Genomic DNA, 15,782 nt, shown 5'->3' on the forward strand with positions numbered 1-15,782 from the left:
TATTTTAAAACCGGAGACAGGCCCACTTGATGGGCCTCTTGGAAAGTTGGAAATGGCGAGACGCAATTGGCCGCCTGGAAAGATGGAAATGACGGGACACGATTGGCCGTCTGTCAAAAGATGGAAATGGCGAGACGCGATTGGCTGTCTGGAAAGGAAAGGAGGGGAAGAAGAGGACAAGGAGAAACTTAGGCCAGGGAGAACTGAGGATCCAAAGAGTGTTATGAATCTTTCCAAAATCACTTAATAAGCGATGCCAATAGGGAAGTGGGTTACTTGTAATGTCATACAACCAAACAATAATACTATGTGGTATTCAATGGTTACTTAATGGAGAAACGTGTGGAAATAACAATGTGAGAAACATTTGTTAGAATCAGTAGGCACACTTACACACACGTAACTTAGTGTGTTTGCTCTAGAAAAAGATTCACTTCAAGGATACAATCTAATTAAGACTTAATAGAACAAAGCCTTGAATCAGTGCCTTGTCTCTAGATGACTGTTAAGTTTGCATGTTTGCACACAATACGGAGCCGTAATCAATCCTGTTTGATTCCTTTCTAGTCATTTCATCATGTGCTCGAGTTTGCAAAAAGCTAAACTTTAGCTGTGTTTACAGATATGCAGTTCGGGTGTATTCAGGGTGGTATTGCCGCTAGCGACTAAAATGTTGACAAATACAGTATTTATTATTACTACTGTCTTCTAGGTCTTTACATTTCTGTCCAATTTAAAGATTCGCATATTTGTACACGATGAAAACGCGCAATTTCAATGACACAGAAAGCGTTGCAGATCGCATGTTAAGAAAAGATTTCCTCCTTCGAGCCGGATTTGAACCAGCGACCTAAGGATGTCTTGTGATTGCCTCTACAGTCCTCCGCTCTACCAACTGAGCTATCGAAGGGGATGACGAGGAGAGGACAGGAAAAGGCAAAGAGTCTGAGGAGTGCTCGACACAGGAAGCAAGAAAGTTTTGGTTAGCTGAGAAGACGCCGCGGTGGGTGAACGGCGTTCTGGGGCAAAATTTTATTTTATGTAGGTTTTGTTCAAAACGTGGCTAAAAACTTGGAAATAAAAATTTTGATTTTACTTCGTTCAGCGCTTTATCGCATCAGGCGGGTGCACACGGAGGTATTTATATCTTATGCAGGTTGTAATGAGTCCGTCAATCGTTGGGGTCGGTTTTGACCATCATTGCCACCATGCTGCATGGTCAGAAAAACATATTAAGGGATCCTGATGAAAAAACAAAAGATGTTACATTTCTATTGTACATTATGTAGAGATCATAAAAATACTACTGCCCATGAAAATACTAAATGCTAAAAATCTTATGAGAAACCTTCCAATGTGCTGTATAGCACTTGAGAAAATACTGTTGTGTGGAAAGAACATTGAATTGGACAGTTTTGTGGCGCAGCTTCCCCCTAATGAAATGACCAAAAGCTAATTGAGAGCCCTGCTATTCCCAGTCCCAGCCTTGCTATGTTGTAATTTATATGATGGAAGTTATATTCGTAGGGTTCACAGTTCATTACTGATTTTGGAAACAGTCAACAAAACCACCACAAAGCCCATTTAGTGGCCTGTCAGGAGCTTCCATCATACTGCATGTTGCAGTGTCACCGTGGAGTTATAGATGTTCAAATTTCCACCAAATCAAATAACTAACCAGTGAATGGGATTGAAGTCTTTATTATAAATCATTTACATTGAAAAGTAAGACATTAGTCATTGCCGTGTCCGTCCAAACATCCTGTTTACGGGGGAAGGGTTAGTGAATCAGCTGTTCAGAAACAACCACAGTGCTGCTTCCAGCTCAGGCGTTGAGCTGCTGATGGCAACCGAAGAAGCAGGAGAGACAGCGCACAGATGACGAAGCGGCAGACAAGACGAGGAGATGTGCAGGCGGACAACACAGCAGGTAGAGTTCTTCTTCTTCTGGACCTTTTGGACTGATGTGAGACTCCTGGTCTGTTTTGGGTTACGCTGTCCACTGAAAATCTTCTGAAGGAGTCAATCCACCGGCAGATGTGACCTTTTCCCCGCACCATCTTTCATGTTGAAGGCTTTATTTTGTGAGCTGCCCACAGACGGGACAGCATCTCAGGTCTGAAGAGTGCTTTGCGGAGCCTGACACACACAACCATACAGCATCTGAACCAAGTGTGGGAGATGAAGTGGTCCTCAAGTTAGCTGACAAGGCCTTCAGCAGCCTGGGGAAGTCTGGAATATGTGTTTTGGTCTTTTCCCTGTCCTTTACCAAGTTTTCACATAACACATCTTTACGCATCTTTAAATAAAAATGGTTTATAAATCATCTACAAACCTACATTTTCTATAAATTACACAATTTGTTTAACCCAAAGGTTAAAGCAAGAGCTGAAATTTGCAGTAGAAAACTCAGGGATAGAGAGAGGTACGACCTCTGCATCCAGCAGTGACAAAAGGATTGGTAGAAAAAAACATCTATACAACGGCAAACTGATCTAAAAATTTAGCCAAAACAGGAGACAGAGGGTCCTTTTAGGTGAGCATTTGTTTGTCTGACCCCCACAGTGTCCAATCACGGCTTGAGAGGGGAGCCGACGCACCGAAAGGCAGCCACAGATTGGGTCAGTGTGTGTGTGAGGATAACTCCGTGTGTGTACATTGTGTGTGTGTGTGTAAATCAGTCAGCGTCTGCGACGTCATCATGCTCGTGTCAGCAGCTCCTGAGCCCACGTCTTGATGGCCGAGGTTGTGTGTTGGAGCAGCTGCCACGTCGAGTTGGTGAAGGACAAAGCGTGGCCCTGCAGACACGACACGGACACCTCGCCGCTGCAGAGGCAAAGAAAAGCACGTTTAATCTTAAACTGACGGGTAAAAAAAGATGTAAAGTCGTTCCCTTGCTCTTAGCAACTACTACCTACTTTCATACGAGTGATTTACAAACAATATTTTAGTTGGAAAATACCTAAATAACTTATAAACTGGTTGCAGAGAAGCAGGAAGTCACAGTGTCGTCACAAGCTGTGACGAAACAACAGTTAAATATCAAACTTAACTGCCCGTCCTCTTTTTAAATAAACTACTGTTACAGTTTCCTATAGTGGAAGAGGGCATCTTCAGACTGCTTGTTTGGTCCCACCAACAGTCCAAAACCCCAAAATGTTCAAAATTGAAGCCAAGTAAAAAGATGCCTGAAGGTACTGACTTGCAGGAGTCCTGCAGGTTGGTCCATGCTCGCTGCAGCAGGTCAGACATGTACGCCAGCGCTGGCAGGATGTAGTTCTGATGGAGGAGGAGGAGGAGCTCCTTCAAATATGCCAACACCTGGAACACACTGTCTGGAGTGTTGGTGTTCACCTGGGCAAAGATACAGACAGGTAAGACACCAGTCAACACGACTGCTCCCTCTTATTAGCTCTAAGTCTTTGACTCAGGAGAAAAGATTCAGTATGTCTCTTTAAGACTTCAATGAGCTGAACAAACAGCAGCATCTCTGCAGACGTACCCACTCTATGGCCTGTGGGGTCTTTTCTTTCACCCACAGAATAAACTGTGTGGTGTTTTCGGAGATGAAGACGGCTGCTGTCTTTGCCTTTTCCAAACCTTGCTCCATAAGTGGTCCCACAACCCGCACACACTCGGAGTAATAATGAGGAGTGTTTGTCTCCAACCAGCTGCAGAGGATACAAAAACACACAAAATGCAGACATGACTTAAATGCTTCATTTGCATGAATGGTGAGTTTAAAGATTACCTGCTGGTTTTCAAAGTGTCACTTGTGTTGTCATCATCTTTACCACTGTAATCTACTGCATCTTTGAAATGCACCAATCTCATTTCTATCCAGAACATTTGAACTAAATTCAATTTGCAAACATGCCAGAATTAAATCTAGTGCTGTATACCTGAAGCCCTGTTTGGTGTACACTGTTATTTTGCTCCAGGCCTGCTGAGACACAGCTGTGACCCCTGAGCTGCGAAGATGCCTGGCTGTGGTGGAATCTGAAACACACAACGCACGTCATCAGACATCGAAAACAAACACGGAGACGAGTGGCGGCGACGAGCGGGCAGGACTCGCACCTGTGAAGGAGCCGTGGGATCTGACGTCATGAGCGATGAAGCCGGCGACAAACACAAGCAGAACCATGAGCAGTTTGTACCAGGGGAAGCCCCGGCCACGCATCTTTACCTGCAGATTCTGGAGGCAGGAGAGGAAAGACTGAGCTGAACACTTCACTGGGACATCAGCTGATGAAGATACATTCATAGTTTATTATTCTAGAGGTGCTTCATGAATCAAAGTGGGGTTAGCAGTTAGTCAAGTATTAAGTGTATTTTCTGGCTAAACCCAAAAACACACTGCCTTCAGCCACCGTGGTCTGCCGCCTGTATGGAGCCATAAAAATTCCTTTGTGGCTTAATTCTGTTTTTCAGGGACCGTCTGTCTCACCTGGCACAGGTTATTGCACTCCTGAAGGTCCTGAGATTCAACGGCGTCTCTCATCTCCTCATTGGTCACTCTGAAAGACTGGATTGTTTCTTCAAGGTTCTTCCGGAGCTAAAATAAAGAACAACTAGTCAAACACAGGATGATCCAACATACCATGAAGGAGAGTTTACACGTTTCCAGAAGAATCACAGTTTGTTCTTCTGTCTGCTCGCTGCATCACTCTGAGCCTCGATTTATTAAGGAAGCCGTGACTCTCTGTGGCAGCAGGAGCTAAAACGTGCCCTAATGCTCTAATTAAAGCGTCTCCAGGGAGCTGAGTTTGGTTTATGAAGCATCACACCTCGTGGCAGGAGTCGTACCTTTGGCGGCAGGGTATTCCAGGACTTTAATAAATGGTTCAACAGCAGACTGCAGAAGAAAAGAGAGAGGAGGTCAGCGCGAGCTATCAGTGTAGAAAGGGCTGAAGTCCAGACACATGACAGGAGCCATTCTTCTTCTACTCTCACAGTTTAGAAGGAAACAGTCAAATGTGAGTGACTCACCTGGACTGGGGTAAGTGTTTGGTGTAGAGCTGCCTCCACACTCCAAGACTCTGCACATCCACACACAAACACTCCGTCATACTGCTGAGCAGCTGCAAGAAGACATGAGAGAGAGAGAGAGGAAGAAAGAGAGACGGAAAGACTCAATTCTCCATTTCTGATTCAATTATAATGCCTTCTTTAAGCTCATACGGGACAGACAGTGAGTTTTATGACGGTCTTAAGACTTAAGAAGAATATGTCTTTCAGCTATTGTTGCATAAGTACTGGTACAACTGTGAAATTCAATGGCAGACCAGGAAATGCTGTACTTTGTCAGCAGCAATACATTTCCCTTCAAGCTTAACCATTTGCCAATAAGCTATCTTGATTGTTTATGACACCAATCACCAAAATGAGGCTCCAACAACCTACTGTATGATAGGTCACTTATCAATATGAGTTCTGCTGCGAAACGTTGACTTCTGCAGCAGTAGTATTACATAGAAAGTTCACTTTAAAGTCCACCACACATGAAGTGTGCGTGTGTCTCACCTCTCTCTTCATGTCATCTGGACAGTGAGGCGTGGCTCTGGACAGAAACGACGGCAGGTATGTGTGTAATGTGCTCTCGGGTTTGGCTCCAAACGCGAGGACCTTCAGGCGAGGGTACAGACGCCTCAGCTGTTCCTGCAGGCTGAACACAAACATGATTTCTCTTAGTTGGACAGTAACCATACAGGTGGACAAACGAGTGACCGGAGGATAAAAAGGAGGCTCGTTGAGGCTCTTCACCCACGTATTCCTGATACGTGGGTATCAGTGTTTACACTGGGTTACACTCACCTTGATGACAGGGCATTCTTAGGCATGAAGGCAAAATCCAGTAAAGGAAAGAACTCTTTAGGACCCATGATGCCAAATCCCTTTGTCAGGTTTGCATGAAGTCTGGGAAAAGAAGAACATAAAGCCGGTCTTAGTGAAGTCAAAGCACAGTTTAATTTAGTCAAACGTACGTTCTCAAGTGTCAGTCTGATCTTTGGACTGTTTTCAAAATGAAAAGGACATTATTCCCAAGAGACACAATATGAGGTAATCACAGGTGTAATGAAAAGAAAATAATCTGTTTCTTGTATTTTACATCACATTCATGACACATAACTCTCAGAAAGACTTACAGGAGGAGTCTCTCCAGATATGCAATGGCATAAGAAGACAACGACTTGACTCCCAGCACAGGCAGCATGATGCCCAGCCACACTGAAACACAGATCAAGAGCTTCATTCATCACACGGGAACTTTTAGTTCTGCCATTAAAGATGTTAACAGTCGGCCTTTTCAGCTGTTAATTCTGAAACGCCCGGAGCAAGTACAGCAGTGAAACATGGCTTTTGTTCTTGTATGTTTAATTATTTAAGTAACGCGGTGAGACAACAAACACAGAGTTGGCTAATGTGGAGAAAACTGCAGCAGCATGAAGGATGCATGAGCTCCGCAGGCAGTTCTCCTGTGTCAAATCATCCCTTACATACTTCACTGTTACGTCGGTCTTTAATGTTAAACTGCTGTCATTTGTTGTTGTGACCTTCACTGTTGTACGTATCATTCTTTCCCCACATCCGCTGCATGTTGCCCTGGAAATATTTCAGTAAGAGCTCAAGTCTTGTGCTCTTGTTGGCTCTTTTGATTGCTTTTTCAATTCAATAACAAGATCAGAGTGTTCCTAAACTGGGTTTTCTTCACATCTTGGTGTTTTACTCTGATTAAATACACCAACACCAAGATAATATACAGAACATTTGCATTTGCAGCTTTTTAGAACAGCTTCAGAATGAGTTGAATTGTCTCTCTTTGCCTTGGGCGACTCGAATGATAGTCTTATTTTGCAGATAAAGGTTGTTATGTAATTTTCCAAGAATATTCATCCTCCCATGCCCACGCAGTAACACCCACCTCTCTCCCACCTCACAGCCGAACCAAATGCCAGGCAAAGACCTTGAGCAGCAGCTGAATTTTTGAAGTTACCATGTGTTTAAGCTCACAGATGGCCGTCAGAGGATGTGTTAACTGCTCTAATGTGCACTGTTGCTTCACTAACCCCAACCCTGAATTTCAGTCAGCACATGTTGGGAAAGTGGGAGAAAGGGGAGATGCAGATGAGGACTAATACAGTGCAGGGGATGACGAAATACTGCATCTACAAATCTAAAAGAGTGTGCTTTGTAGTTGTGTGAGAATGTATAGAAATTCTTTGGGTGAATGTGTGACTGTCTATTACCTCTTAGTCCCTGGCTGAGGTCATAAAATCCAGCTTGGCCAAGAGCCCACATGATGGTCAAACACTTGACTGGACGATTCTGAACTGACCGCAACAACTCCAAATACTAGAGGGGGAGGGAAGGATATTTCAACATATCACTGCAAGGTTATTGCAAAAGACAAATCCCCAGCACGTCGAACAACAGAACTAACACAGCGAAAGAAACCAGTTTTCAGAAAAGAAAGCAACTGCACATTCAGAGCAGACAAGGGCAGTGAGGCAGAAATCTGCAGGACTCAAGGACACACACACACACACGCACACGCACGCACGCACACACACACACACACACACACACACACACACACACACACACACACACACACACACACACACACACACACACACACACACACACACACACACAGAGTCACTCACCTCTGGCAGGTTTTGGGTGGCTATTTTGGGTTTGTCCTGTAGGATTGTCTGAATGCAAACTCTGTAGCCATGCAGAGGTTCTCCTGGAGAAAAGGAGAGAGAAAAGGCTGTTGGGTATTTTTCAGGCTGTGCTTTAAATCTGTTCTTTAACGTTGAACGTGATGATCCCCATATACTCTGACCATGAGCAAATCAAGGTAAAATACTGCTTTCATGAAGCGCCCTGGTGGCCCTGGGGTCTGAGATGCTGACCATGTAATTACAGTGTACCCTGGTTCAAGTCCGGCTGAGCCTTTTTTCTCTCTAACCTCATTTCCTGTCACTACTGTCTCCTGTTAAATAAAGGCCAAGAGGTCCCATAAAACACTTAAAAACACACACTGATTTAACAGTCACTGAGCATTTCAACTGTCTTCACAGAACAGCAACATCTAAAGGTTTGCGTCTCCACTGTACTGTCATGAAAAAAGGGTTTTCAATATGTCAGTCCGTGATGCATTATCAGAACTGATAGCAGCTGTGAGCCAGGTGACCTGACTTTCAACCTCCCCTGTGAGCTCTTACACCTACAGTACCTGACTGTCTGTCCAGCTCCCTGAGCATAGTATAAACACAGTGGTCGAAGAAATCTGGCAGAAAGTCACCGCAGCGTCCGATGAGGCCTTTGATCACGCCCTTCAGCTCCTTTCCTATAAGGCAGTATGGGTAGTCTGGGGACAAGACGGCAGAAAAAATAGACATTATATACATGTTGTCTTTTGATTTTTTTGATCAGTGCCCTGCAGAAACCTTTAACACCACATAGTGAAGTACGGTATTGAATGAGCACAGTATTTTCTTCTTGATCTCTGTTTAAAGCAGAATAAAGTCCGAGCGTGACCGACCGTGAGCGTAGCTGCTCAGCGTGGGCTCGGTCTCTGGTGCAGTCAGTTTGAGGTTGAGGTATCCTGCCAGGTCTTTGACCCACACTGATGGGTTTTCTGGAAACAGGGTCTGACTGTGAGCCAACTGCTGCTTCAGGTCCCCAACATCCAACTAAAAAGAGCACAAAACAGAGAAAACACTCAGGCTGTACACTCAGAAACAACACGTCCATTATGCAAAGATGCAGCCGCATTTCAGCATGTGACAGTTTGATTTGAACATGCCACAATGCAGAAATATGTGTGCGCGTTTGTATGAACATATGTTTGGTTTTTACATCGATCTTTTATCTTTCTATCTACTGACTAAGATCAGCTAAACTCTTACACCACTTTGATGACAAATGATCAGTTTCAATAAGACTGTCGATCCAATGAGAGAAAACGTGTGCGGCACTCACGGCTCTGAAGGCTTCCTCGAGGGTCTTGTGAGCTGCAGGGGCGACTGTGTTGCTGGAGTGTGATTTCTTGGATGGTTTATTTGAGGGCTTCTTATTTTCAGGCTCGGCCGGCGGTGGGACCTGCTCCTTGTTCTGTTTCTTTGCCATCTTCTCGAAGCCGTCGTACAGAGTCTCTGACATCTTCAGGGGTGCTGAAGGAAACAAGGCAGCAGCGGTTAGACACGCCTCTGTGCAGATATGAGCCTCTTCCTCAACTTCTTTGGTCGTCTGTAACACTTCCTTATATCCACCCTGTGTCCTGAACATGAAGTTAATCCATGAAACCGCAGCAATCCCCTCCCCTCGCACTCACTGGGTCCACCCTCCCTCTAAGACTTGCATAATGGGCTGTTATTATCCCAGACGATATTCATGCAACACTCATTACAGTTCACAAAGGAATAGTTAAGCACCAGCAGCATTCCAACTACCCCTCTGTGTTACTCATTAAGACCCCATTTGTAAACAAACTGTGTCCAATTCAGCTGAGTTCATATTAGAGCTTGAGCAGTTTTGAAGGCCAACACCAACATACTGTGTGTTCTGAGGTAGCTAATACAGATTATGTTAGGCCTGTACACTAATATTAAACATCAAAACAATCCTGTTTCCAGTTTTTAATCATTTCAGTATTTTAAATTACTTTTATTTTTTTATCCTCACAAATGTAAAAGCTTCTGAAAAGGATAAGGCTGACGTCATCCCACACTTCTTTGTTGTCAACAAATCCCATGAAAAGACCAAAACCAATGTCTTAGTCCGTCAGTACTGTCTGACTTACTGTCTGTGGCCCTCATTCTTTCCTAGGGAAGACATACGTAAAGTAAACTGGTCACAAACATACAGTTTCTTTGTTTAGCATAATTATTTCCTACCAGCTGGACATAGTTGTTTTTAGTAAATTTTATTTTACTGGAGGAAATTTGCTGCATTTGCTGGGGATTTTCAGCTGCAGTTAATACACATGTTGTACTAGCAGCAGGAACATGTATGTGGGGTTCAGTCAGTGCCCATCTTCATTGTAATGAAGAAATATGTCACCCGGTGCAACATTATGGCTCGTTTATTTGTTTTTAATAGTTTTTGGACAATAATGGAGGTCCATGGCACAGAGGAATAAGCTACATCAGGCTTATAGGTTATATTATTGTTGGATGTGGTAGTAAGGATCCACATGGCTGCACACAAGAATCCCACTCAGACCCACCCACAGACTTGAGTCAGTGCCGACAGATGTCACCAGTTGTTCACTGATCATTCAGCTGAACATGTTGCTGACAAATCTGAATCTATATTGAGTCTGTGTGTGTGTGTGTGTGTGTGTCGGCACAACACAGGGCTGGAAAGCAAAGACGGGACTTGTTTCATTACAGCGGCAGTGTTCACCATAACATCCCTACTCAGATGTTGGTCAGACAGGATTATTTTTCACTTCCCTGAACTGAAATAAATGCATCTCAACAGGCAGACGGAGCTCAGAGTCATTCCCCGTCAAAATATATGTAACTCAAATATGTAAATGGTAACTTCATAGAAATGTGCTGAGGCACAGGGTGACGACAACAAATGAATCAACACTTGTTCGATGACAGGAGGAGAGCTGGGCACAAACCAATGATATTTATTATCTGCACAGTGGTTTTGCTTTAGAAATCAACTTTAAAGTTATTTCAATTACTTTGAATCATCATTTCTTTCATACTTTCTAATAGAAAAACCATTTTGTCAGAATGTATTATCTGATTATCCAAGAATCTGGTTAAAATCATTAAAAAAGAACAGCATCATGCAAACAATCCATTTGGAGATTTGCCACCAGAGGAGTGTCTTCTCACGCCAACTTGTTTGAATTAGTTCAAGTTAAACAAACAAAGGAGGAGAATAGAGAATAAAAAGAAAATGGAAATATGTAGGAGAGAAAGCCAATTTTCACCTGCAGAGTAGTTTACACCATGTACTTTTCAAATCATCTTCACTATTCTGATTAAATTATGATGCATCTTTACTCTGGTCAGGCTCTTTCTCTGATTAGAGGTGAAATTAAATGCATCACTTCACGGTTGTTTATTATCAATTCATGGGAAACATGTAAACTTTGTTAGTGTTTCGGTGGCTGCTGGCATGCAGACGTGACACCGTGTGAATGCTAAATTCAAGACTGTTCATCCTGTGTCCTTGTAGAGGGTGCAATTACTCTTCTTTCCTCCCTACTGTCTCAGTGACCTTGAAGGATTTAGCATCTCTACAGTCTTTAAAATATGACTGCTTTAGTCATAACAATGGACAAAATATGTTTTCCAGTGCACATGTCTTAAAGATGTTTTGATCAAGCTCTGTTAATGAACACCTGTATGTACTGATGATGTGATGTGACGATGTGTAGGCCTTCATTGGATCAGGTGTCCAAGAACACAGCTCAATAAAAAAAATATGCACTCTATGACTGTGCGCCTGATGTGAAATGACGATGATCCATCAGTGTTTGTAATCTCAGTTTACAGTACCAACCACTTCAGAGCAAACCATTCAGTGTCTACTATATAAGTAGAGCAGAGAATGAGTGAATGATTGAATGAGTGAGTGACTTCAGACACTGTCCTGGCATCTGTGAGCAGCGGGTCTTGGTGTCGTGGTGGGGTGTAATCTGAGTAGATGTACCAAACATGGCTGTCTTACAGGGTGGGTGGACTCGAATGGATTCTCACACCAGCAGAAGAATAGCTGACAAGATGCTTCACATATAGATGCAGAGCAAACCACTTTCAGACACTTCTCCACAACAGAACAGAACACAGCAAGGCAAGTATTGCTTATCTGGTCACATTTCTTTCTTCATGCATCCTGTCCTCACTGTGGGATTTCCAGCTTGTCTGGCAGCATTAAGAAACACAAGAACTGTGTTGTAAAAGGTTAGCATGTGGCATACAAATCACCCAAATAACATTTTGGACTTGACGTAATCACTTCTGTTGAAAGAAAAGCCCTTATCAGATACTGTATAACTTGTTGAGAAGGTAATGTGAGAGCCCAATATACTGTAGGTATCATATCTGTTGTCTTATATATGACCTCTTCATGGTGAAGTTATGTGTGCAAAATGCAGTCACAGACATTATGAAGTTAACTCAACTCAAGGCTGGAGGGCAAAGCCTCCAGTGATTTAAGAAGATGGATCTTGGCTCATTAATAAATAATATGTCTAGTCTCACATTTTAAAAACTGTTTCGAGCAAAGTCAAACATTACATAAGCAAATTTTTCCCCTCTCGTGTTGCCTTGTGAAGACACACAACCCACACAGCTTGCTCTAACAGATACAAAAGCCTCAAGCCGAACTTGAGGCAGGAGGATTATTTTTGAACATGCCAAAACCACAGACTCACTCAACAGTCTCATGATTCAAGTATGGAAGTCTCAAAGGGAATAACCTGAGATTTGGCTTGTTAAGTTTAATATTAATCATCTTTAAGAGTTCAGTATTAATCTAATTACTTGCAGAGCCTGGTAATGCTGAAGCACACCTCAGGGGAAAGTATGACCCCGGTTACACTTTGTTAATCACAATTTAGATTAAATACTTAACTTACGTCCTATGCTGATTAGAGAGCTTATATATCAAAAACTGAAGTGTATTTCTTGTGGACAAAACCTTGACACCACTTCATCAATGACAGTCACTGTGACCAGACAGACTTTGGACGGGCGGACACACTGATAAGACTGGTGCATAAACAAACAGCAGTAGCCGAGTGAGAGCTAATCCTCTCTGTCACCCATTACTGAAGTCACAGCCATACCTGTGGAGAGGGTGCGGTAGCTGCTGCTGGGTTTACAGCATGAAATGCTAAATACAAAACAAAACAATCCATCAGAGGTGTGTAATCATGTTCTACTGGCTTGGGAATCATAACTGGATACCAGAGCTAATTTAGTTACTGTGGTGTTTTCTATGGGCAGATTAACCTGCTGGGGTCTCTGGGGCAAAAATGAGCTGACTGGTTCCTATTAATTACCAGTTTCTCCCACTTTCTCAGCAACAAACAGTTTTTCTGTACAAGAACACTATCTGGCCTGAGGTTCACTGTATGCTCATTTGATTAAACAAAAATTATTTCAGGATTTGACAAAACTGATAAAGAAGATCTTGAAACCCGATTTTAACACGGGGTCCAATCATAAAGACAGGGCTTCAAAATCAGGTATAAACCATGACATACCGTTACCATGCCCTTATCATGTCAGCTGATGTTGTGCTTCATTGGAGGCTGGCTCAAGCTGACACACAGTAAGATCAAGTTTTCAGGGCTCTTACTGTCTTACTTCCCTAAACTGTCTGTGGCACTAAGACACAAGCCCATTCATTCTTACCGAAGGTGAAATACTTCAAAAACAGCTGGCCACTAATCTTTATGAGACCAGCAAATGTCCAATGTTCATGAAAATGAAATCACATGCCAACCAGTGCAACATGTTTTGTAATAATGTTTGGACAACAGCAGAGGAATAACTTATATCCGGCTGCGGTTACATAAACAATAAGTCACTTGTTAGTATCATTAATTAATTTTTTTGGTTTGTTCTCTTCATTAGATTTGGTGATAGCAAGAAAGACACAGATTATTTTATCTTTATCAATTAAAATATCATGCAAAAGGAGGAGCATGGGGTAACCACACCGATAAATGCCCATTCAGAACAGTGACAGCTGTTCCTGTAGGCTCAGCAAATGGAAAATCCTAATTAACTCAACGTTCTAGGATTCAGTTTGACTGTAAAAACACACTAGAGATGCATTTAAAGGTGTACCAGCAGAGCAAAGACAGAAAGGTCACAGAAACCTTTAGCACATGCTTCAGAGATGCGGCTCCTCGGTGATGACGTTGCCTGTGTTGACACACTGCTTGAAAGGCTGCTAGCAAGCTAACCGCACAAGTCAAGCTGGTTGGCTAGCAATTCATTCTAGCATTTTAGCTATTTTGAAATTACGGTATCGGCAGATAAGGTTAACCATAGCCATGCAGAGAAACTGACAACCCTCGAGAGGCTCAATAAAAAAATAGTCGTAGAAAGTAGCGTTACTGCGCGATGCTATGCTACAGTGGCTAGCTTGTCAAATCAGATACGGTTAGCTGCTAGCCACCGTCATTTCCATCAGCACCGTGAAGACGACAAAAAGTAAATTTAAACAAGACAATTTAGTTCGTAAAAGCAGCTAATCAGGTATCTCCACCCTCTTCCTTTCAGCTGAACTTTTGCAGTGAGGTAAATGGGTCACAGAGCAGCTAACAGCGGTCTATCCAGGGCCATGTTCACTTACGTCTGGATGGCTGGTTAGATTCGCTCAGGGCTTTCCTTCCCCCGCTGCCACTTTTCTTGTCAGCCGGGTTCTTCGCTCCTCCTGAGCTGTTACTTTTCTTCCCTTTCTTCACCACCTCCCATTTGCCGGCTGAGCTATTATTCGAAGCCATGTCGCTGCTCCAGATCGGGTGTTATTAATTCGGGGTACCGTGACTTCCTGGCTACTTCCTCCCTGCTGAAAGGAACACGACGACGGGACGCTCAGCCAACTGCGCCGATCATTTAACCGTCCGCGTGCCACGTCTCTTTGTCGGCATGACGTCAGAGTGATGCGTTTGGACCGTTAGTTTCATTTCTCAGAGGGAACCGGACAAGTCCGTACAAGTCTAAGTTATTACTAAGAATATAGTAAAGATTTACCTGTAGTAACCCTGACTATTACAAAATCAGTTTCAGTTTCCTGATATGTTAACGTCAAAATTGCTGGTAGTTTTGATTAAAATGAATTACAGTTTTGTCTCACAGTACATTTAAAAATGGTGCCTGATTTGATTTGAACCAGCATTTACCAATAAACTCAGATTTAATGAACCTATAGCTGAAAGGCGATTCATTAATGATCTGGTTGAGCTAAAAACATTCATTTTTAAGTCATTTAAAAAAAATCCTCAAATAATCTTCAAACAAGGCCTACACTGACGAGCATGGCACTCATCATGTCACTGTCACGGCTTCAAACATTGTGACATACTCAAATAATACAGTCAGTGTAGACCAAGCCCCAGGTACATGACTTTTTACGAACCCAGTGCTCTGTAATTCATTTTCTCCTTCGTGTTTTGGAATACAGAAACTCAGTTTTGGACAGAAATTAAAAATGTTCTGCTCATTAGCCCTCAGGTCTATTCTGGATGTAGACTGGATCTGAGAGATGAATACACAACAGTGACAAGAAAAACTTACTGATAAAAGCAGATTATTGTGAGTTTCCATTGGTAGGGTTTTCCAAAACATCTGAACTCCTGCACTACTCATGCATTATTTGTATTAGCTCTCTATTGTGAGCTCCATCACTGACGAGTGCCAGGTCCACTTAAACCATGGGCCTGCTGCAGCTTTCTGCCTGGTCACCGTCTGTCTAACAGACGGTTAGTTTTGGCTGCAGTGCGTCTCAAATGAGGCACTTAGTGTTTGGCACAAACCTCCTGGCTCTCTCTCAAGACCTCGGCCAGTTGATCTGAGTGGACGCTTGAACCACAGTGGACGTCCCACTGGGTCAATATGTTAATCTTCTGCAAGTCAGTTGTACGCTTGTACCTCAAATTGTTTTTTTTAAATACAATTTCCAGGCAACATGGTGGCATGTCTTAACATCCTTATGGTTTCACTGTAAGTGTGTGTATGTTTGTGTTGTGAACAATAATAAGAAATGAGAAGAGCAGCAGTAACCTG

The 15,782-nt window shown here is 42.9% G+C and overlaps 1 protein-coding gene and 1 non-coding gene across 2 annotated transcripts; both read right to left on the reverse strand.

Annotated features, from left to right (window-relative positions):
• Positions 1-822: 822 nt before the first annotated feature.
• On the reverse strand, positions 823-910 carry trnay-gua (transfer RNA tyrosine (anticodon GUA)). The gene is given in 2 exon segments: positions 823-858; positions 874-910. It is a non-coding gene; the product is annotated as a tRNA-Tyr (tRNA).
• Positions 911-1,685: 775 nt separating this feature from the next.
• Positions 1,686-14,603, reverse strand: tmem214 (transmembrane protein 214). Its single transcript, XM_076756797.1, has 17 exons — positions 14,350-14,603; positions 8,995-9,185; positions 8,555-8,705; positions 8,246-8,380; positions 7,671-7,753; positions 7,251-7,356; positions 6,150-6,231; positions 5,818-5,919; positions 5,527-5,668; positions 4,993-5,084; positions 4,810-4,858; positions 4,451-4,558; positions 4,081-4,198; positions 3,903-3,999; positions 3,503-3,671; positions 3,203-3,354; positions 1,686-2,826 (listed from the first exon to the last, which is right to left on the reverse strand). The coding sequence occupies exons 1-17, from the start codon at positions 14,498-14,500 to the stop codon at positions 2,700-2,702; spliced, it is 2,055 nt and encodes a 684-aa protein (XP_076612912.1). The 5' UTR covers positions 14,501-14,603; the 3' UTR covers positions 1,686-2,699.
• Between the last annotated feature and the right edge of the window lie 1,179 nt (positions 14,604-15,782).

This window comes from Chaetodon auriga, chromosome 18 (assembly GCF_051107435.1).
Source record: "Chaetodon auriga isolate fChaAug3 chromosome 18, fChaAug3.hap1, whole genome shotgun sequence".
Lineage (NCBI taxonomy): Eukaryota > Metazoa > Chordata > Actinopteri > Chaetodontiformes > Chaetodontidae > Chaetodon > Chaetodon auriga.

Excerpts from the sequence above, each read along its gene's own strand:
- tmem214 (XM_076756797.1), bottom strand. The coding sequence starts at position 14,500 with ATGGCTTCGAATAATAGCTCAGCCGGCAAATGGGAGGTGGTGAAGAAA. Across the intron at positions 3,672-3,902 it reads TACACCAAACAGGGCTTCAG|CTGGTTGGAGACAAACACTC; the intron begins GTATACAGCACT and ends TATCCTCTGCAG. Across the intron at positions 3,355-3,502 it reads CCCCACAGGCCATAGAGTGG|GTGAACACCAACACTCCAGA; the intron begins GTACGTCTGCAG and ends ATCTTTGCCCAG.